At 36.3% G+C, this 24,237-nt stretch overlaps 1 protein-coding gene across 1 annotated transcript; it reads left to right on the top strand.

The window, feature by feature from the left end:
* Nucleotides 1-6,110: 6,110 nt before the first annotated feature.
* LOC128225165 (uncharacterized) lies at nt 6,111-20,685 on the top strand. The gene is made up of 9 exons (XM_052935212.1): nt 6,111-6,500; nt 8,404-8,561; nt 9,447-9,622; nt 10,064-10,191; nt 10,597-10,735; nt 10,949-11,158; nt 11,621-11,768; nt 12,023-12,183; nt 20,224-20,685. Exons 1-9 carry the CDS (start codon nt 6,339-6,341, stop codon nt 20,544-20,546), a joined length of 1,605 nt encoding a protein of 534 aa, XP_052791172.1. The 5' UTR covers nt 6,111-6,338; the 3' UTR covers nt 20,547-20,685.
* The last annotated feature ends 3,552 nt before the right edge of the window (nt 20,686-24,237 follow it).

Raw genomic sequence — 24,237 nt, forward strand, 5'->3', positions numbered from 1 at the left:
ATTCTCCTTAGAACTATTTAAAAAGACCGATTTGACAATTAACATTAACTGGATCACTGCGCGTATATCCATGACAACCACGTGCTATCGCATATCCAAACGCAATTATTTTCACTAAGCACAAAAGAGTTCCAGCAAAAAATTCATTTTTACTTAATTTTGTTTAACTGAGGTGGGAGAAAAAGCATCTACCATAGCCGCTCGTGCAAGATAGGTTCATCCCGACCCTCGCGCAGGGTGTTTTGCGGAAACTCGGTAAACCTCGTTTCCGCAAAACACCCTGCGCTCGGGTCGGAGTGAACCTATCTTACACTCTCGGCCATGAAAGATACTTATAATCTTGATCTTTTGAGAAATAAAACACCACATGAGAGTTTCATAGAAATGGTTGCCATGGCTACAATTGGATGAATTGAAATTTATAAAAAAAAAAAACTAGAAAAAACAGCTCAAATGAAAAAAAATCATATCTGACTTTTATAGATTTTGATTCGTTGACATTAAGTTTTAGTATGTCATTACTATTTAAGCCTGCTCTTTTTTGGAATATAACGTTTACAGCAATTTCTGTTCATGTACCCTTGGAACAAAACATGCCACTTTTCTTGATCAAGTTGAACCGTTCAATAGCAATTTAGCTTTTGTTTTATAAACCAAAACAAATACATATTGTTTGCTCTAGCAAGTATAGAACATAGTATATGTAACTTGACAGGTTTTATCGATTATTTAAATCAATAATAAGACCAGTTATGTATTTGGTTACCATAGAAACTAACAAATACCTAGAATAATTCCTATTTTTTTTCACAAATTGTTTTTTTTTAGTTGTAAAATTGTAAAGTGAATCAGATGATCTTGAATGGAATGTAATAACATAGAAATCACAGACATATACCTGATTTGATGAAATTAGCAACAAATGTTTGCACATAAGGTATCTCTTATCACTATTTACATGAATAGTAATGAACATGTAAACCATGTACACTTGTTTAGTATAATGCAGCCATGTTTAGAAAAATTGAATGCCATCATACTTTATACTGTTAAATGACATGAATATCATATATGTATATTCTAAGTATTCAATGATCCATCAAGTGTGACTTTTGGTTGCTATGGAAACCCTACAGTTCATAAAAGCATGTTTATTCTATAGTTGTAAGCCAAAGAAATTTTCTTTGAAACATAATGAAAACATAATTACACTAATATGAGCATGTTTAACTCCTTGCAGCACATAGTAAATACGTTTTAAGAAATCTGATGTTATCATTGTATTTGTTACTAAATAGGCCCAAAATACAGGCAAAATACTTGATTATTTTTTTTTGTTTCTTTCACCACAATGGACCAATTACAACAAATGGTGTCATATATAATACAAAACATAAAACATCGTCAAGTTACAATAAAAATAATAATTCAATAGTTTGTTTCAGTTACTAGTTAAGTATAAAGTAAAATAAATTTCAGTAGTTGAAAATAATGTTCCCATTGACAATTTATACAATTAGCTGTACATTGATCAAAGCTAGAGACATGTCAATCAATTTTTAGTAGGAAACATTTACCAACTTTCACAAAAACACTTACAGGAAGTGTTCTTAATAACAGTATTCTACTTCAACTTTGTTTGGCCTCTGAATTTTCTTCAAGAAATGGAAATGGGCATGTTGTATTTTAGGTAGGGATGCAAACGAATGGCAACATTGATATTCGAATATTCGGTAATTCTTTCGAACGAATATTCGAATATTCGATTACAAAGATACATCTTTTAAAAGTTGTAGTAAACTTTTATAATATTCTCTAAAGTAATAGCCGGGGCATTTTAGCTCTACTTTGTCGTAACAACTACGCGTGGCGGACCCTGAATTTCACCAAATGAGCCTCTGAAATTCTTCATTTCAGAAAGACAAAAAGTAATACTTAATGAACAAAGAAAAATAAACAAAAACTTTTTAATTAATATTCCTCTGCCTTCATATTTGTAAACAACGTGAACCTAGTTGGATTTCTGGTCAATTGGCGTTATGCGCCAATGGAGAGTTTCCGTAGGACGAGCAACCTCGTTCTGGGATTGACCTCTACTATATAAACTACGGAAAAACTAAACCAACTTGGGAACTAGTTTATTTCAGAAATTCTTAATTGGTAGAAGCAAAAAATTGGATTTTTTTCTGTCACTTGTCGTTTTCGGTCACTCCACGTGTTTTTCTAATAAGCAAGTTATTGTAAAAACACGGGGACTTTTTATAGTACCCGACGATATGTCTCCAAATGACACATGACGCGTGTTTAGTGTATTGTCATCACACTCACACCTCTGGCATTATGGGCCAATCGTTGTTTAAACAAGACAAACGAATCTTTAACACAACAACATAGTTGTAGGCAAAATATTTATTATTCTAATTATTCAACACAAAAAACATCGAATATTCGAATACCGATTTTGACATTCGAATACCAAACGTTTGATCGAATATTCGAATACTCGAATATTCGTTTGCATCCCTAATTTTAGGCAAATGGGCATGTTGTATTTTAGGCAAATGGGCATGTTGTATTTTAGGCATTATCAAATCTGCAAAGATCTCTGATAATAATCATGCAAGATCCCATGCATTAAAACACTAGTTCCTTCACCAAAAATCTGCTCCACCAAGCTCCACTTGGCAGTCTTTCATGATGTTTATTTTCTATTCTGGTGCATCAACAAACTTCCTGACGTGTACAAACCCTGACTGAAGAAGATACTTCAAATATATGACGCTTTTTAAATTTTACTTTGTGAATTAAACAATATCAAACCATTGTTGAACATTTTGATCTCTTTATCTTTGTTTAAGCCTGGGGAAACAGCTTGTTTCATAGTTTAACCAAATATTACTAAAACCTAATCTATCGAGTAAACCTTTTTCCGCTTTTGCCCAATTCTGTTTAACATTTACGGTTACAAAGTGTTGTCTCGACCAGTATTATAATAAACCGGTACAATTAAAGAATTTGGGGAGTTCATAACTTTACACCAAAACTTTAGAGCTCTCTCTCTCTTTACAAAGAACGGATAGTGGAAAGCGACCAAGTTCAGCAGCATTCGATGTCTGCTGACGGACGCCTAAAATGTGTATGGTCCCCATACTTCAGATCCATATGTTATAATAGGCACATCTTAAAAGAGTCAAACAATATCAGTTTAGTTTGAACATCCAGTTTAACTCTGCGAAATAAAGATAAGAGATTGTTAAAAGCTTTTAATGCTTGTTCCTTTATTGTTTTAACAGCATCATTTACAATACCATTGTAGGTGAAATTAATTCCTAAGTACGTAAATCGGTCAACTATTTCTGTTATCACTATTAAATGACCATACACAATCCACTCTTGACTGTCTTTTCTGGAAAATACAAATTTTAGTTTTATTAACATTGATCTTCAAACCCCATTTGCGTGAATAATTGTTTATATAATTGAGCTGTGACTGTAAGCTTTGTGGATCTGTAGTGAATATGGCTATGTCATCAGCAAAAAGTATCATATATGAGGACAGCCTTTCAATATCATTATAAGTGAGGTCTAAACTATCTCTTATATCGTTGATAAAAGAATAAACAGCACTGGGGAAGTGGTTCTCCTTGTTTCACCCCTAGTGATATATCAAGGAATGTCGAATATGACATGTTGTCTAAATCTTTAACCACGGTATAGAATGATTGCATTATATTTTAGGTAAACCTTTCTTTTAAACAGAGATTCGGCCAATAGGACTTACATTTATCAATATATAACCTTTTAAAATCTATCATTATTCTATGTTTTATTCTATTTCAAAACCTATGAACATGATCATTTGAAACAACACTTTTACTTTCTTTTTTAACCTCGTTTCTGAAACACCAAATAATATGTCTTGATTCAGATAAAATGATTAGAAGAACATATTTCACATGTTCATCATATTTAATGTCAAAATAGTGAAACCATTTTTTATTAAAGGAAATAAATCCATTTGTAACTAAATTAAATAAATACAAGCATGTTTTATTTATTGGTAAAACAAAACAACATTCTATAAAAAGATGATCAATAGTTTCAGGTTTTTAACAGAAAGTACACTTAGTTGGAAGGAACGATTGAATGAGCCAATATATATATTGTAACGTTCCTGGAATCATGTAGTCCGGAACCCGCAAAATAAACATTTCTGTTTTAATGACATTTATAAAGTATTTGATTTTTTTACAAGTTCCGCTGTTTTCTTATTACTTCTTTAGGATGTTTTGTGTATTTAATATTAAAGTCATGGTTTTAGTATAAGATTGATACGAACGAAGTTATATTCTTATAGGTTTCTACTTTTTCTAAAGATTAATGAAATTGATACCCCTAGTCTGTAATGTAAGTTATATATAATGGTTTCACCCATTGGCCGGGTTTGTTAAAATGGATCATTACGTTTTGGTCACGTGATGTTAGGGTATATAACCAGCGAAAGGCATGGATTTTAGTTCGTGTCTCGACGCCGATGTGAGAATATCACGTTTATATATAGGGAAGCTTAGAAGTATCCTTTTGTACTGTTTAGGGCGGGTTCTGATCTATTGGAGGCTAGGAGAATTAAAGTGAAGCATTGCGCTACAGCATCTAGTTTCCAGGTTCGGACATCCGTGGGGTTTCTTTTTGGTTTATAAGCATTGATCATTGCGATACAGATGGAACAGGGTCAATGGTTTGATTCCCCGTACGCTATACAATTAGGACTGTGGGTTTCACTGATATATTGTGAGAATAGTTTGAGCATTTTGTATTCTGGTCCTGTTTAAAGATAAAGCATAGGTGTTGTAGTGTTTCTGTTTGTGCGTCCTTGGTTTTGGGATAATTAAACATTGATTCTTGAACCATAATAATTATTTCTAATCATTTGGTTTTGTAAGCAATCATTGTTAATCGCGTGTAAATATTACTGATTTCATACTTAATTTGGGGGACAATGCAGTCCGAGAATAAATTTGTTATTTAATTTGAGGTAGCGTGTCCGAGCTAGCTAGGGAAGAAACGTTACAATATGACGTTGTAAACGAGTTTAAAACAAGTATTTTTCCATATCGGATCAATTGCTGTAGAAAAATGTTATGGAATGAGTTTTTAAAGTTGATAAATGGACTATCCTTAACACAGTTTGGTTCAATTTGTCTAGTAACAAAGGAAATGTATAAATGTTTTGCCGTTATAAGATATTAGGCAGAAAGGGAGATAATTCATTGAACTCTATCTATCTGTCTCTGTTTAATGTCAACTCCTCTTCCGAGTGTTACTGACATGAACGGTGCACTCTTTTGAATGTGTAAGACAATCCTTATAAAAGAAAGGACGGAACAGAGGATGATCACTTCTATTTTTTCATTTTCTTAAAAACATTCCTGAAGATTTATTGTAATTAATTTTGGATCCCGATAGTCTTTTAAAGTTATGAACATGTTCAAAAAATAAGGTAACAGATCTATCATTTGACCTTGATATTTTTTGTATGGAAATAATGTACATTTTGTGACTTTTAGTTTTAACTCTATACACCTACCCACATACATACATTTGACGTGATTGGGTAGATTATCTTGAGTGAACATTTTTATTTTAAATGTATAACAAATGTGATTGATAAATATTTCTTTTGAACTATAGATATTTAAAGACATTGTCGCATGACATTTTTGCCGAGTATATATATATATAAATACTGTATATATATATTATTACCACATCCAGCTCCGCAACATCCACGCAGTGTTACTTCCCTTGACAATACAGAATCACTGCCGGTCACTGCCACAATGTAAATCACGTGACCGTACATTATCATATCGGTAAAGATTGTAAATTACATTTCATTTATTTATTGTATTTTAGCCTTAATGCACCTTGATTATTTGAAATTTGTTAAAATTGTCAAAAAATGAGAAGAAAAAAAAATAGAAAAAAATATATAGCATTATGATGGGAGACCACTGCTCCGACCTCAATTCCAAACGCAAATATATATAGTTAAATGTAGCCGTCATAAACCCGGGACTAATCGGTGTAATATTTCACATAAACCGAAAGTGAAAGAACGCGAAATGCAAGCGTTTGAGATCAAGATATGTAGGCGATTAAAGGGTGTTTCTAAGTGAATTCATATTATTTTTTTATAGCTATTTATTGATTTTCAATCATTAAAACGGTATTTTAGCATTATATTCATAAGTTATTATTAATTTAATGTAATCGCCGAGTGCATTAGTGCTATATTTTTACATAAAAGTCATCGATGTCAGTAGACGCTCTTAAAAATGAGTGGAAACAAAGTCGTGACAGATGAAGACATAATAGAGGCAATTAGTGAATGGCCTATAACAGAGTCAATCCCTTACACTGACGATCGTACAGAACACATTCACAACCCAGCATCCCTCTCCAGTTTCTTCCTTAGGAATGTCGGCAAACCAAGAAAAGTAAGACGCAATTTTTAAATTAAAAGGTTTATTAATACCAAAAACTTAATAAGCTAACTCGTTAGAGACCCCTTTTCACCCGGAAACTTAATAAGCTAACTGGTTAGAGACCCCTTTTCGCCCGGAAATGGAGGATTTTCTTTAATAACTTGAGAAATACTGAATATTATTTTATGAAATTTCACACAAACAAAGTTGGGCTCTAGTCTAAAATAATAGACGTGTTATACGGGATTCTTCCAATCCCTAACGTCTAAACGGGTTTGTGCAAAAACCGGGGATGTTTTGAAAGATATTGAAATAGCATTAAGCTAAGTTATTTATGGTTTTAAGGTTTATATTCATATTTTACCATGTATGTAAGAAGTTATTTTGCACAAAACAAGGATTTAATGCATTAAAACACATTATTTACCTTTCCAATAAAACGAAAGGTGACTGACACAGACAACAATTATGCCAAGCGGAACAACTCGACCCAATCGTAATAACTCGGCCACCTCCGACAAGCTTCGAGATAGACCTCGTAAATACAAACCTAACAACTCGGCCATGGCTGAAATGTTTCGATTGTTTAAAAACTGTGCCCTGAAGCCTTGCAGGTGCCCTTCATGTATGTATTGTTATGTTTTGACAGCAAGAAATGAAGAAAAACCCGTCAAACTCATAATTATTCGTACGATATGATATTTTTATGTATGGAACTGATATAAAATAACGTTATCTGGTAATTTTTCTTGTTTTTATGATATTTTTTAGATGCTAAATGCTTTAACCCGGAATCCAGATCGGAATAACTACCAACTTTTGATACTAAACAATTTGTACGTGAAGGATTTGCCATATCAAAAATCGTAAAAAAAATCTGTAAACGTACAATTATTTGGACTAAGTTAGGCTCCTGATCTAAAAATCTGTTTGATAATATTTATGATGTATGGTTATTTTTACAATGAACTCGGGGCTTTTCTGCCCATTTCGGAAAAAGACCCTAGACATTTTGGGGAAATTTGCATCACGAATATGCCTAAATTGGGAAGTTTTACAGTTATAAGAACAAGCTTTTGAGTCTCCTGCAAATGAGGAAATTATTAAATATAAGTTTCTTTTCCCTTTCAAAAGACCTTAAACCGCTGAAATATCAATCCTTGGGGTGTAAATATCTATTGCAATAAATCATGACAGATAAAATTTCATACTGATCTCTGAATGCGATGAAAATCAATGATTTCTGAATTAATCATCCCTAAAACTTTACATCACATAATTTATTAGGATGTTGAATGAACCAGTACAGGTAAAGACTTTCTGTTTTTTGTGTTTTTTTTGCTTTTGATTGGGATTTTTTTCTGAAGATTGGGAGAAATATCATATATTTTGCTGTGGGAATGAGTATGATAGTCGGACCTGTGGATACTATAGAAAAAGCCCTGGAACTCATGTGCCGAACATACTCAGTAAATCCACTGATATGACAATGTACTGTACCATTAATTCACCCACTTTTAGTAAAATGTAATCATTTAAAAAAATAATGAAACAATATTCCTGATTGGCAACAAAATTGTTATTTCTTTCTTTTTTCTATAAAATCTTACATACTGCTCTGTTTAAATGAGTATTTTGGGGAGAAATATTTTCTATTTTGTTGAGTGGTAAAAGTCTATAATCCCCTGTTGAAACAAATATGGTGCAATTTAAATATTGCTGATAAAGAGCTAATTTTGCTGAAAAAAAGAGTTTTCTTAGGTTTAAGCTTCAATTGAACACAACGTATTATTTGTATGAAAAACAATCATACTGGAATTGCTAAACAACAATTTTACAGGGTGGGCAAATAATTGTTGATATGGGCGAAAAAGTGGTCCCTAACCAGTATCTTTTTTTTTCTTCCATTTTGCAGGTTGCTGAAAAAGTGCGTGAGGAGGAGCCAGGTGAGGACGAGGTCCTGGTTGAAACAGCTCTAGCCCGCTGGTGGAAGAAAACTGGACGACACCTTCTGTTAGGGGTGGAGCTACCCAGCACTGACAATCCTAACACTCTAATTAATTATGTAGCAGGGTATGGTTATTCACCCATTTAAAAAGATGCTACAAAGTCTTTTAATAATTAACCGATTTTGGTATTGGCTTACAAGTGGTAACAGGGAAACACAATGTCTAAACTGTTTAAACATTTTGTTTAACGATTAAGTTGAACACAGATACAAAGTATATGAGAGCTATACTTCTCACCCTGAAATTGGCGTCAGTATCAGACCTTGGTTAAGGTTTTCATGCAAGCACATTTAGGTCAATATCCAGAGAACATATCTTGTATTGCATTGAAGCTTAGACACACCTTTCCATCCATTTAATCTACTAATTTAATCAAGTTAGATTAAAACTTTATCATGCATATGCTGCAAATTATGACCCTTAATTGTTTGACTTAGAAATTCTGATTGAAAGTGGTGAAAAAGTCGAGCACACTGTTCCTGTGACAGCTCTTGTTTTATCTGTTTATCAAATTTTGTGGCATGGTAGAACAAGAGTTTTGAATTTAGCATTGTACTTTCATCATTTTAATGAAGTTTCTTTTTCTTTTTTGTTATGATATATATATACATGTACCTTAAAAGTGATGCTTGTTAAAATGTGGTTTTCCATGTAATGTCATGTTATTTTTACTGCTCTTAAAGATTTTGGTTTCCACATTGCTTTATAAATGTAACATAGATTTTTTTCACTGTGGCAGATTGAAAATTCTTACATTCTTAATTTTTGCATAAGAGAAAGAAATATTGTGAAATTTGGTGGAAGATCTAAATGATTTTACTCTTGACCACACAAAATGATAGTTTCCCACATTCACTAGGTGAAATAAATTTTGATCTTTAATCGTAATTCAACAAATATTCTCTATTCACTTATAACACCGTCATGAAACTCTTTCATTTCACTACAGCACTGATGAGGGTCTGGAGTTTATGCAGGGTGAGATACGAAGACTACGGAATAAACTCTCCTGCGGAAGTAAAAATATATCAGTTTCATCAGCTCTGTCATCTTTCTATGAACGTCTTGGCAATCTAACCTTGGCAAAGCTGCATCTGGAAAAGGTCAGAGAACATCACTCAGAAGGTACACCCTTAACATATTTTGTTGAAAACATTGACTTTATTGCTATGTGTAGTCTTTTGTCTTTTTTAGTAGGTTCAGATTTTGCTCCAGCCTTGTTCTTATGGTAGTCATTGTCAACAGCAAGGTTCAATGTTGGTCATAATTCCAAGACATTCTAAATATTCTCAGAAACATTGGTGCACATTCTTACAGTGATACTGATGTACCCATAACTAAGACTCATCATTCTGGCTAAAACATGTATGATAAATTATGCCTCTCAACCGCTCAAATAATCATAAGCCATTGACCTTTGCTTGCATTGTCTTTTTTTTTTTAAACGGACGAGGGCAAATAAAATAACTTTTACTCTACAAGACATTTGGGAAACAAATTATTAGTAAAATAAAGTCACACTTCAAGATAGACTTGATGATTTCACATTTTATGCTGCTACTGCAGACAAGGAGGCTGAGTGGCGGCTGGCTCGCCTGGAGAGGGCAGAGGGACACAGGCATCGGCAAGAGGAGATACTAAGGGAGATGGACCACAACTCTCTGTCACAGTTAACCTTTCCCGCACACAGCCAGGTCATATGCACACAAAAAATACTTCTTGTATTTATAACAATACAGGCACTAACCTGATAAATTGGTTCAAGTCTGTTTGATCAGCCTTAAGGATATTATCATCATAAAATTATTTTCCTGATTTGCAAACCTTTTTTATGTGTTAACCGTTTAGTACATTTTTTAAGTTGTCTCTTTAAAAAAAAAAAGCTTTAATTGTTGAATGTCAGATTGCCAAAAAAATGCATCTAAAACAATTGAAAGTAATCTACTTAAACTGTCAAATTGACTTTTAATGGACTAAAAATCTGTGTTAACATGATCATAGATCCACATAGCTGAGTACTGTGTTATGTAGTTATTTAAAATGCAAACTCAAAGTTTGAAACTAATTTCATAAAAATAGAACGTTTGCTTCTGCTGAAGGTTGAGCGTGTACCGGCCAGTGGACTGTCATACAGTGACTTCCTGCACAAATACGCCCAGACCAGTACCCCAGTCATTGTAACAGGCCTGCAGATTACCAGTCAACCGTGGACACTGGACCATGTTAGCAAAGTTGCAGGTACACAAGTTTTTCTCCTGCCTTCAATAGTGTTATACATACATGTATAGGTTGTTTGTTCCATACCAAAACTGGAATTTATTGGGTACTTATTGTGCTCTTTTCATAATTTTGATTTTTCACATCGCCAGACAGCTTTAATGATTTTGAAGCACATATCTATGTAATGTAACTTTAATGGGATGCTCTGTTTATACAATTTTCTTCTGGTAGGAGAGTGTGATGCCCCTGTGAAGAAGCCAGTGAAGGAATCTGTGAAATTTGCCCACCTTGAGGACTGTGGCACCATGAAGGTCAAGGACATTATAGATTCTCTCCATGGGGACTTGCCACATGACCAGCAGGTGTACCTGTTTGATTGGTCTTTGCCCTGTCACTGCCCTGAGTTAGCCAAGGAAATTACCATACCCAAATATTTTGCAGGTTTGAACCATATGCTACTTAATACCAAATAGCATAAGAAAATGTCTTCTGACAGCACTGTATGATTTATTGTGTAAATTGTAGTATGCAAGATATAAATTATGGTTTTCTGATAATCATTTAGGTGGCAAACTTAAAATCAAGCAAATGTTAGATAAGAATGTGTGCAGTGCAAATCTCCAATCTCTTGTGCATCACATCATTGGCCAAAAACAATATGTTGAGAAAATTGGACACACCGAAATTTTAACTACCGGGTAAGGTAGTATCAAACATGCATGATACTCTTTGATGGAGACCTTTCCTATTTGCATACATTATTCATTGTTGACTATATACTTTGTCTTAACCATTACATAAGAGTAGAGATGGAATAAATGAAAATAACCATCTGTTTAGGGTAAACATGCATTAAAAAAAAAGAAGCCATGATAGAAAAAATATCCTCATGTTTGTTGTTAGGTGACCTGCTACAGAGGACATCAGCTGATTCCCTTTACCAGGACAGCTGGCCAAGCTTGTTCATTGCCCCGGCTGGTCTCACCAGCGAACTACATGTAGACACCTTTGGCTCTAACTTCTGGATGGCACTCTTTCAGGGCAAGAAAAGGTATAGCTAGTTTAAAGTTTAAACCACACTCGGGAACGAAAATATAAAACAGTAACACATTAGAATAAACCAATGTTTATTTTGCCAATGTTAACTTGAAGTTATGTTTTTGTTTTGTTACAATAGTCCACTATTAAACTGTATTTAGTTGTGTATTTATTTTGTTGTTTATTGTTGTCTACTTTTCATGTATTTTCCATGTATGAATATGTGAAATAATTACATGTATACATATTTTCTCAATACTCCACCAGGTGGACATTTTTCCGGCGTGAGGACATATCTTTGTTATACCCTGTATACAACAACCCGTGGAGTGAAGACCCTAACTTTCGGGTGGACCTGGACAGCCCAGACCTGTCACAATTCCCACTCCTCGCCCATACCCACCCTGTACAGTGTGTGCTGGAACCCGGTATGCTTGCTTATTTCCATTAAAGTATATTTTTTTCCCTTTGTCATATGAGATTGTTGGGAGTAACATATGTATTGTATTGCTTGTACTGTTTGTATAAATGACATTACAAATGACATTATTCACTGTGTGGGAATGGACACCGGATATAGCTAATAAAATGATCAATCGATAAGCGTTTGATTTTGACACATGGTCAGTCATTTTTTATGCCCCCGAAGGTGGGCATATTAAAATCGCACCGTCCGTCCGTCTGTCCTTCCGTGTGTCCGGCTCAATAACTCATGTCCGGGCTGTACCTTTCCCATGTATGGACAGATTTTAAAATAACTTGCCACATGTGTTCCACATACCAAAACAACGTGTCGCGTGCAAGACCCTTGACCCTACCTCTAAGGTCAAGGTCACACTTAGTGTTTATTCACAATGGAGTGCTGCATATAGGACATAGAGTATAGGTTGTTGTGTCCGGGCTGTAACTTTCCCATGTATGGACAGATTTTAAAATAACTTGCCACATGTGTTCCACATACCAAAACAACGTGTCGCGTGAACGACCCGTGTCCCTACCTCTAAGGTCAAGGTCACACTTAGTGTTTATTCACAATGGAGTGCTGCATATAAGGACATAGAGTATAGGTTGTCGTGTCCGGGCTGTAACTTTCCCTTGTATGGACAGATTTTAAAATAACTCGTCACATGTGTTCCACATACCAAGACGACGTGTCGCATGACAGACCCGTGTCCCTATCTCAAAGGTCAAGGTCACACTTGGGTGTTTATTCACAATGGAATGCTGCATATATAAGGACATAACAGTGTTGGTTGTCAACTATGGGTGGTATTATTTTATGCTTAGAGGCAATTTAAAATAACTTGCCATATGTATTTGACATGTAAAGGCAAGATCAACTTTTCTTGTACTGACCTTGTTCATAGGTCAATGTCACAATCGGGGGCATTCGTCACATACTGTGACAGCTCTTGTTTGTATTTTATGTTGATATATTTAACAAAATCGAAGAGTTTTGAAAGATTTGATACTGTTCAATATACGACTATGATGGAAATATGTCTCCTCTTTTGTATAATAGCCCAATTCACTCCGAAAGTTGCATGATTGCTCACAAATGTTAATTTATGTGGTACGATTTCAAACATAAATCAACAAATTGCAAAAAAGATTAAAAACTGAATCGAGCGATTTCATTGTAATTACATAATCTAGTAATGTGTAAAATATAAATATGATATATTTTGTTGTTACGGAGATATTCATACCTTTTGATGCCCTGGCAGTGTACTGGGGATAGACGAAGCAAATAAATGACTGCACATGGGATAGCTATTAAGTGGACTGAGGATAGTAACGATGTATTTAGAATAACGAGACTGTGATAATGATTACGGCTTTTTATCTATACGCGAGCTCGAGGGAAATTGTTGGATGTTGTCCATATCAAGGGATGAGAGCAAAAACATTTTGTTGTTTTTTTAGCTCTACTGGCCAAAGGCCAGAAGAGCTTATGCGATGGTAATGTGTACGAAGTATGTGCATCCGTGCGGTCGTGCGGTCGTGCGTCTGTAAACAATTGCTTGTGAACACCATACAGTCTTCAGTTTTGATTGTATCTCGATGAAACTTGTACAGTATCTAGATATCCATTAGAGCTCGGTTCCTTTCGAAAACCAGCCAGATCCGCCCATGCATGCCTAGATTATGGCCCTTGATAGTATAAAAAAAAATGCTATTGTGTAAACAATTGGTTGTGAACACGATACAGTCTTCAGTTTTGATTATATCTCGATGAAACTTGTACAGTATCTAGATATCCTTTAGAGCTTGGTTCCTTTCGAAAACCAGCAAGATCCGCCCATGAATGCCTAGATTATGGGCCATGAAAGTTTTAAAGAAATGCTTTCTATTTTTAGCCAGGTCTGCATGAGCGAATTCTATTTTTAGCCAAGTTTACATGTATATGTTAATTCAAGTCTAGAGTTAAGGGAAGTCTAGGATTTTGAGAGACAATTTGCTTTTTGCTTCTGCAGTTGATTTTGTGAATTACTCTGCCTTGTTCTTGTTGAAAGCCCAAAGGCCATTTTTTAGCTTTAAGTTCTGTAGTTTGCGCATTCATCTTAACAAAATTGATTGTGAATGTTTAAGTTATGCACCTGGTGTCATTACTGGCCACACCCAGGGTTCACAGGTTTGGTAAACATAAATCTGGAAAGGTTTGAAAATCTTTTTGTGTGTTCGTGCATCCATCTCAGCACAATTGATTGTGAATGTTTGTTCAAATTGATCAATGTTGTCCTAGGATGCCCTTGACTTTGACCTTTTGACCAACTTTTTTTAACTTTTAAAACTACAGAAAATTTTACTATGAGTACAGTTTTGAAAGCATTTTTTTTGTCAGATGACTTTTACTTGGCACATATTAAAATAGTTCATGCAACTAATCTGCTTACAATACTTTCTGGGCTCAGATGTTGAACATGCTACGTTTTCAGGTAACCCAAACACAAAACATAAACTATATGTCTGTTGCCTTTTACCCATACATACATGCTCTGGATTGATATGACCACAAAAGCCATGCCAGTAGAGCATAGGCCCTTTTGGGCCTCTTGTTTGTATCTGTATGCACTTAAAACTGTTTCATTCATACACATTAGTTAACCATGATAGTAGTCACGCGACATACAATTACGTCATAATACAGTCATTTATGACGTAATAATGTTCTCATCTTGTTCACTCTCGAGAGAGGACGTGTATTTGTTCAGTCAGGAAAATAAGTTTATTTCATAGACAATTATTCAGATGGAGGAACAGTTTCAGGAGTTTAAAGACTCTGTGAACGAAAGGATTATCGGCGTAGAACGAAATCTACAGACAGTGATTCAGAAACTTGATATTTCCTCCGGATTTGTAAATTCACCACGTGAAGGGTGCTTCTCGGTAAACGACCACCCAGAAAGAAGCCACGTGTTGGCTCCCGGTACCGCAGCTCTAACTGCCACCGGGTCTAATTCTGATATCCAGGGGGATTTTTCCGCACTGAAGGACAGTTTGGCACGGATTAAGCTGCCGACAGAGCTACGACTCAACGAATCCCGTCAAGGAATCAAGCGTTCGGATGTTCCTGTATTGAACATTCTTTCAAAGTGTAGCCGTTACAGTGAAACCACGGCAAAACTCCTATCGACAATTGAACCAGGATCTAGTGTAACCCAAGAAACATTGGACCAGTTGTTTCTTATTTGTCATGCCCAGTGTAAATATGTTCAGGACGAGTATGCGGCTATTCTTGTAAATGGACAGTTTGACCAATCAACATCAAGGATATTTCGTGCGTTACAAAAGAACACATCCGGGTTAAACGCAGACTCGCTCGATACTTTAAGGTCTGCAGCCACCTTATCGGCGGCCAGCCGTACGACAGCCCCAGCACGTGGTGCGTCAACATCATCGTACGAGTCGGGACGTGGCGGTTATCGTGGAGGTCAACGCGGAGGTCGTCGGGGAGACGTTTTCAATAGCTTCGCGTCGCGCCAGTTCCCGTCGTCGAGATACCGCAACAGTCACCAGAAGGACGAGGGTGCACCAAACACATACGATAAGGACGATTAGTTACGCATTGTGTGCTTACATTAAGCGTTGTTTTCATTCAGATTTCACTTAATTAAAATTTTGTTTCAATGTGTATTTCTAATCTCCAACGAAATATATCTGCATGGAAACAGATTGATGCTCCCAATCACATAATTGATTGGATTACTAATGGTATTACTATTCCCTTTGCCACACAAGTACAGCCTTTCGAGTTAAAGAATCACGATCTTAGTGCAAAACAGTGTCAGTTTGTTAATCAGGAATTACATAGGTTGTTATTACTCGGATACATAGAACCTAGGGAAGAAAAACCAGTTTGTGTGAGCCCTTTAGGGGTTGTGCCTAAAAAGAACAATAAGTTACGTCTTATCACGGATTTAAGGAAGCTTAATGATAATTGTAATGTTCCAAAGTACAGAAATGAAGACATTCGAGATGCTGTGAAGTTAATAGAACCCGAAGACAGGTTTATTACGACTGATATCAAAGACGGATTTTTACATATACCTGTTCATGTATCACACAGAAAATTCTTAGGATTTAAATGGGATGGAGTTTATTATGTGTGGAATGTGTTAGTATTTGGTTTATGCTGTTCACCATATTTTTTCAATAAGATTTTGAGGCATGTTATAACGTATTTACGGTCTGTAGGGTTGAGAATTACAGTTTTTGTTGACGATTTTCTACTTTGTGCATCTGTGTCAAATATAACAGATCACAAAGATCAGTTACTGCATACATTAGACGAGTTAGGGTTTGAAGTGAATTTTGAGAAATCAAACCTAGTGCCAACACAGCGTATTGCATATATTGGATATACAATATGTACTGCCGACAGCAAAATAATCGTAAAAGTGCAGTTGATTCGCGTGGCCAGGCTTAAGAGGTCTATTCGGAGAGTTCTTAGTCAAGGGCTGGCAGCTGCCCGTCAGTTAGCGAAAGTATTGGGGCAGTGTGTGTCAGTTGCCTGGGCCGTCACACCTGGAAAACTTTTTCTGAGAAATTCGTATAAATTACTTAGTGCGCGTAAATCGTGGTCGGATAGCTTAATTATAACACCGGAAGTTGCAGAAGAACTACAGTGGTGGTTAAATTCAGTAGATTACTGGAACTCACGCGAGATATGTTCCGAGACAATACAGGCTCAGGTGGTCACCGATGCCAGTGGTCTAGGCTGGGGAGCAACGTACGGCAGCCATGTTGCATCGGGCGACTGGAACCGCCGCGTCTCGTATCTCACCTCGAACGAAAGAGAAATGTTGGCCATATTGATGGCCATCAAAGCCTTCGCGAAGCTGTTACGCGGGTTAGTAGTGCAAGTACTAACCGACAATATTTCTGCAATGACTTATATAAACCATATGGGGGGCCCGAGCCAAAAACTGTCAAGGCTGGCATTAGCAATTTGGGCGGAAGCGTTCGATCATGGAATCACGTTACGTTGTGCTCATATCGCAGGCGTACAGAATGGTCAAGCCGATTATTGGTCGAGAACGCCAGACAAGCACAATTGGATGTTGCATCCAGCCGTGTTCGGTTACATAGACAAATTGTACGGTCGTCACACAATAGATCGGTTTGCAAATTGTCAGAACGCTCAGTTACCGAGGTTCAACAGTCGGTACTGGGATCCGTTGTCAGAAGCAGTGGACGCCCTATCGCAGGGCAACTGGGGGTGCGAAAACAACTTTGTAAACGCCCCGTTTTGTCTTATACCACAAATTTTAGACATAGTACAAACGCAAAAAGCGTATGCGACCATAATAGCTCCGCAGTGGAAGACACAAACATGGTATCAACGGTTGGCTCGTATGTCAATTTCCCCACCTCTAAAGTTACCGAACAACCCAAGAGTTTTTCGATCAATGGGGGCACTTCCGGAACCGTGCCGGAACCGGAAGTGGCAAATAGTCGCCTGGAGAGTGTATGGCGGGAAGAACTTGTAGCAAAAAACTGGTCACAGTATAGTATTAGCAAGTTGAGATATAGCCTTGCTAAGGGCACTTTGCGATCATATGATAACGCGCTCGAGAAATTGTTTAAGTTTTGTACTGAAACAAAGTGTGATTTCCCGCCAAATGACACATGTTATCTGGCCGATTTTTTCTGCAACATGGCTAACGCGTCGTCTCGACCTAATTCGGTCATTAGAACAAACATTGCCGCTATAGGTCACTTATATCGAGCCAAGGGGCGTGTCAATCTTGTCGAAGATTCAGACGTAAGACTTCTCGTTAGCGGACTAGTCAAATCGGGGACCAGTGAACCAATGAAGAGATCAAAGGTCATGCCTATAGAGCGTTTTCACAACTTATTTTTAAGTTGGTCGGACAACAAACATTTGGATTTTAAGTGTCTGAGGCTTAAAGCCATTACGTTATTAGCATTGACGTTAATGCTAAGACCATCAGACGTTGCACCAGCCGACGACGAGATAAAGTTATGTTTCAATATTAGTCAGGTTGAATTCCGTGAAACGTCTGCCAAAATAACATTTTTCGGAATCAAAAATGATACATCGCGGTCAGGGTTTGAGGTCGAGTTGCCAAGGGCAAGCAACGTTAAGCTTGATCCTGTTCAGACATTACAGGACTACATTGAACGGACAGACAGGTTCCGGCCGCCAGGTGGTCCGGTATTCTTATCGCTTCGCGCGCCGTATAATGCAATTCAAGCATCGTCTGTTGCCAAGATTTTGGATGAAGCTATAAAACTGGCAGGTCTAGAGGGACAGGGTTACACGGCAAAGTCGTTTCGTCCAACGGGAGCTACTACCGCAATAGCTCAGAATATAAATCCCGAGATCGTACGTAAAGTCGGGCGATGGAAGAGTTCAGAGGTTTTCTTCGCGCATTACGTGCATTCTCAGACTCCTTCTGGCTTCACAGATGACATACTTAATCATGAGTAAATAAGTATTGGAGATTTAAGTTCATACATGGAGTTGGCACTCTGGTTTAGTACTCTTTAATTTGAGTACTTTATTCTATTTTGTGCATTTATCTCATCAGTATGGCATATGTGTTTAATTTTAATGTTTAAAGTTTATTAAAATTAAGAAACAACAATGTATGTATTGTTTGTCGTAGTGACGTATATTTACCAAAATAGTAGTCACGCGACATACAATTACGTCATAATACAGTCATTTATGACGTAATAATGTTCTCATCTTGTTCAGTGGCATTTATTATGATTGTATTATGTATATTATATGAGCTAATATAGAAGAGTGAACCTGTATGGGAGTATGGCATATGTGTTTAATTTTAATGTTTAAAGTTTATTAAAATTAAGAAACAACAATGTATGTATTGTTTGTCGTAGTGACGTATATTTACCAAAATGTGTTTTTCACAAGCATCAATATCTAAATATTTGAAATACGCCGGTAATCTGATTTATAGAGTAACACAAAACATATGGCCGTAGAATTTTTGTGGTGTTTGCTATTCATATATATAGTATTGCTATGTAAATCAAGTAAGTAAGTTTTTGCACACAGAAAGTCACCAGTAGGGAATGAGATATTGTGATCAAATTTGGAACACGTAAAGCTTTTTTCTTAGCTTGGGTCGATTTTGGTATTACTTAGAACGTAATAATAACTATCCCCAGTACATAATACGGCTATCCCCAGTACAGTACTGTGAACATTTCTAAGGGCATATCTTTAACAGTTTAAAAGTAACATTGCCATATCTCACAATAAAAATAGTGGAGCTTATGCTAGTGAAATCCTTCGATTCAGATTTTTTATTTATTTGATATATTTCCTAAAAATAACAATACTTGTCGAAATTCTGTAAGTTTTGAGGAGATCAGCTCAGATTTGAAGAAACATTTTACGAAGTCTGCTAAATCAGAAGCACTTTAAAGTATACCATAGGCCGGTACGGTAGATATGCGTTTACACAGCAAGATCTTACCTCTGGTTAAGAAAAACAACTGCATAATTGTCTGTTTACTTATCACTTTTTGAGCTATATCCGGTGTCCGTTCCCACACAGTGTTATTGGGAGTAACAGGTAACATATGTATTGTATTGTACTGTTTGTGTCAATAGGCCCCAGATAGCATTTTATTAGTTTGTTTTTCAAAGAAAACGAGTTGTTCTACTCACTTTTGTTGTCTGCATCATCATTTTTAAAGCTTAAATCTTGGTCACAACTCAAAAAGATATTCAAATAAAACTTGGTACATCTGTTTTCCATTGCCCAAAAATCTGGCATTAATAATTGTCCAGTTATGCCCTTTGTTTGTTAAACACGAGCTTTGGCATTTGCATTTGCTCAACCGCACTCTTTCTTTCTTTGCGCCATCAAATTTGGTCAATGTTTTTTACTTTTATACAGTCATGCATATGTATTATATGTTCAACTTAATCAAAAGGAAAAAAAATTCCTCTATTTTATCTATAGGTGAAGTGCTGTTTGTGCCTGCAGGGTGTCCCCATCGTGTGGAGAATTTGGAATCTTCACTCGCGATTTCTGCCAACTACATTGACCTCTCAAACCTTCACCTCGCTCAAAGGGAGCTCACTCTGGCTGCTCTCTTACACTCAAGGTCACATGACCTTCTCGAGCAGCTCAGTGATCCGAACTTTCCCAACAAGCATTGGAGTGACATTGATCATATGAAATTTGAAGAATTCAAATCTTGGGTGAAATTAAAAGAACAATATGAACTGTTTGATATAACCCTTGAGAGTGTAGAAAAAGAACAAAAAGTTTTAACAGTGTAGCTGTGCTATAACTAAACATTGTCAGTATGTATACATTACAATGTATACATTGAAATATGTTAAAAATATTCAGTTGGCAATTGTGTATAGATCTGAACATATTATGCATACAAAATGATTAAAGAATTACTAAAGAAGATCAGTAATAATTGTCTTGTACAAATATTCCGCTATAAACATATTTTTTAAGTATATTATTTTGGTCTGTCCAGTTGGTTGATCATGTCTTGTATGCACAACAGCTCAAGTTTAGTTTAACCTAGGACTATGAAACTTCAGTGGTAGGTTGCTTTGACTTCCATATTGACTGTTGGATTCCATTGCCATCACATCCATTGTCCCTGGGAACAACTAGCTGAGAATGTCTTGACTTCCTATTACTATTGATTTTGCTTTACAAGGATCTCCTTATCAACCATAAATTTACTCAGCAACCACTAACTTGCATAGCAAGCAGCAACATCCTTAATAACCACTGACTAGTTGGTCATTTTAATCAGGTGAGCTATATAGGGCCATTTTGTCAAATGTCAGGATCATCAGTCTTATCAAAACTTTGTCACCCAATAATTTGTTTGACCTAGTTTCATGACACTGAGGTATGCAACATGTCCTTGACCAATAGATGACCTCTATTGTTATTGAGGTCAGAAGGTTAAGGTCAGCAGTTTTATTCAAACTGGTTGCACAATTTCTCAAAACAGGTTTGACTTAGGGCCATGGAACTTTAGCGGTATGTTGCCCATAACAAATAGATGACTTCTATTGCTTTGAGGTCAGAACATTAAAGGTCACCGACAATAGTCTTATGAAAGCCTTGTCCGCAGCTCAAAAGTAGAAATATATATATTTACTCTCCGAAAACTCATTGCAATCATTAGTTGATGGACTTCCTCTTAAAACTCCTTTATTTAATCTGCCACATGTTTCTGACAGTGTTGCTCAGAGGGCATAATATAATGTTGGACAAACATCTATGTAATGGCAATATCTCGGTGTTTAAATTACAGCACACATACATGGTGGTGTTCAATTGCAGCACACATATACAAGGTGGTGTCAAATTGCAGCACACACATACTAGGTGGTGTTCAAATTACAGCACACATACTAGGTGGTATTAAAATTACAGCACACATACTAGGTGGTGTCAAATTGCAGCACACACATACTAGGTGGTGTTCAAATTACAGCGCACATACTAGGTGGTGTTCAAATTTCAGCACACATACTTATTGCAGCACACACATACTAGGTGGTGTTCAAATTACAGCACACATACTACCGTATTTTCTCGACTATAAGGCGATTCGCTTATAAGACGGCCCCCTAACTTTGCCCATGAAATCTGGTGCTTTTTGTTTCGACTCGCTTATAAGACGGGGTCAATTTTTAAGCAAATCTAAAATGCTAAAATTCTTCCTAATGTGTAAAAATGTTCAAGCTCAACGGACAATTATCGACTTTCGCGGTAACTGTTTTTGTTTTACTCAAAGAAAATGGCGGTTAACTGTGAGCTCTCTATTTGGAGGTAGGTTAAAAATGAGTACATAAGTTTGCAGGACAGGTCGTTACTTATCGGAATTGTAATAATTCATCAATAACAACATATGTATGTTTTAGTATTTTTTTTTATTGAAGACACTAATGAAGTTCTTCGGCAAAATTAATGGCTTCGATAACATAACTGCGAAAAGCCGAGGCATGAATAGGTGTTTGTTTAGCAATAATGCTTTAGGCAATATTGTCCCTTGATTGGCGACGAACATAAAGGATTCATATTCGCATTGTCATTTGTTTGCTTAATCAAATTGACAGTTAGGTACCTACATCATATTAAGATTCCAATTTATTGATTTGATATATATCTGTCAAACTAATTATACTGACACGCGCCATAAGAAAAAATGCAGATATAACGGTACACTGTGTGACGTCAGAGCACGCGCGGTGAAGAGATTTCGTGTTGTTGTTTACTTAATTGCCCCATACTTGTATCAGCAGACGATATACTGGATAGACGAATATCCTATGTAAAATTTTACTGATTTTGACATGAATCTTTTTTTTAATATTTTATCGACCCGCTTATAAGACGGGTCCCCTACTTTGGGGGTAAAAATCGGGACCCAATTTCCCCGTCTTATAGTCGAGAAAATACGGTAGGTGGTGTTCAAACTGCAGCACACATACTAATTGCAGCACACACATACTAGGTGGTGTTCGATTGCATAACACATAAACTATGAGGTGTTCACATTGCATCACACATATACTATGTGGTGTTCACATTGCATCACACATATACTATAGGGTGTTCACATTGCAGCACACATATACTTTGTGGTTTTCACATAGCAGCACACATATTAGGTGGTGTTCGAATTGCTGTACACACATACTAATCGCAGCACATATACTAGGTTGTGTTCAATTGCAGCACAAAAAATAGGTGATGTTCAAATCGCAGCCTACACAAGGTCATGTTCAAATTGCAGCACACATATACTAGGTTGTGTTCAAATCACAGCCTACACAAGGTCATGTTCAAATGGAGCACACATACTAGGTGGTGTTCAAATTGCAGTACACATACTAATCGCAGCACACATATACTAGGTGATGTCAAATTGCATCACCCATATACTATGTGGTGTTCACATTGCAGCACACATATTCTGTGGTCAAATCGCAGCGCACATGTACTAGGTTGTGTTCAAATTGCAGCACACATCAACTAGGTTTTGGATAAATAAAAGCACACATATACTAGGTGGTGTTAAAATCGCAGCACACATGTACTAGGTTGCATTCATGATGTAAACTTGGCTTAAATCAATCATATTTTCCCTTGGATATCCAGTTTAGAAGTCATATACATTACTAACAGATACCAGGGTAAGCTTATAGAAGATTACTTGTCAGATGAGTCAGGGTGCCCTTAATAGGAAATGCAAACAAGGGTGCATTAAATTAGTACCCTTTTTGGAGAACAAATACCATGCCCTATGTCAGTCCTTGAAGTTGTAACCAATATTTATGTTTAAAACAATACAACAATAGTCAATTTCTTGCAACTTTCAAGCAAAACATTTTTATCAATAATAATTTCTATGCCTCCACTTACGGGGAGGAGGGGCGGCATTAGATTTGCCCTTATACTTACTTCCGTCTGTGCGAACTTGTTTCATTCAAAACTCCAAATCTATTTGACCTAGAGTCTGGAAACCTTAAGGGAGTGTTGTTGAGATGATGAAGTTGTGCATCTGGGGTTTTGTTTCCCACTGCACTTCATTAAACCAGAATTATGGTCCTTGAAAAATGGTATTTCTGGACTTGTGACAGTCAATACTCAAAAATTAATTCACCTAGAGTCAAGAAACCTTGGAGGAATGCTATATAGCTAATGAAGTTGTGCACCTGGTGTTTTGTTCCTAGCTGCATTTAGTAAACCATAGTTATGGCCCTTGAATAGCAAAAACTGGCATTTCAACTTGTGAAGATCAGCACTCCAAAACTAAAAAAATGTTGTTGCACATTTATGCAGAATGGACAATATAATGGCCCTTGTTTTTGTGTCAAATGCGGCATTTGGGAGCATATGTTTCTTATGGACGCCTGTTTTGAAAAAGACTACGATTGTGTTAACCTGATGACCTTGACCTGAGCTAAAGACCAATATGGGTCTACA

This window comes from Mya arenaria, chromosome 2 (genome assembly GCF_026914265.1).
Source record: "Mya arenaria isolate MELC-2E11 chromosome 2, ASM2691426v1".
In the NCBI taxonomy this organism is placed as follows: Eukaryota; Metazoa; Mollusca; class Bivalvia; order Myida; family Myidae; genus Mya; species Mya arenaria.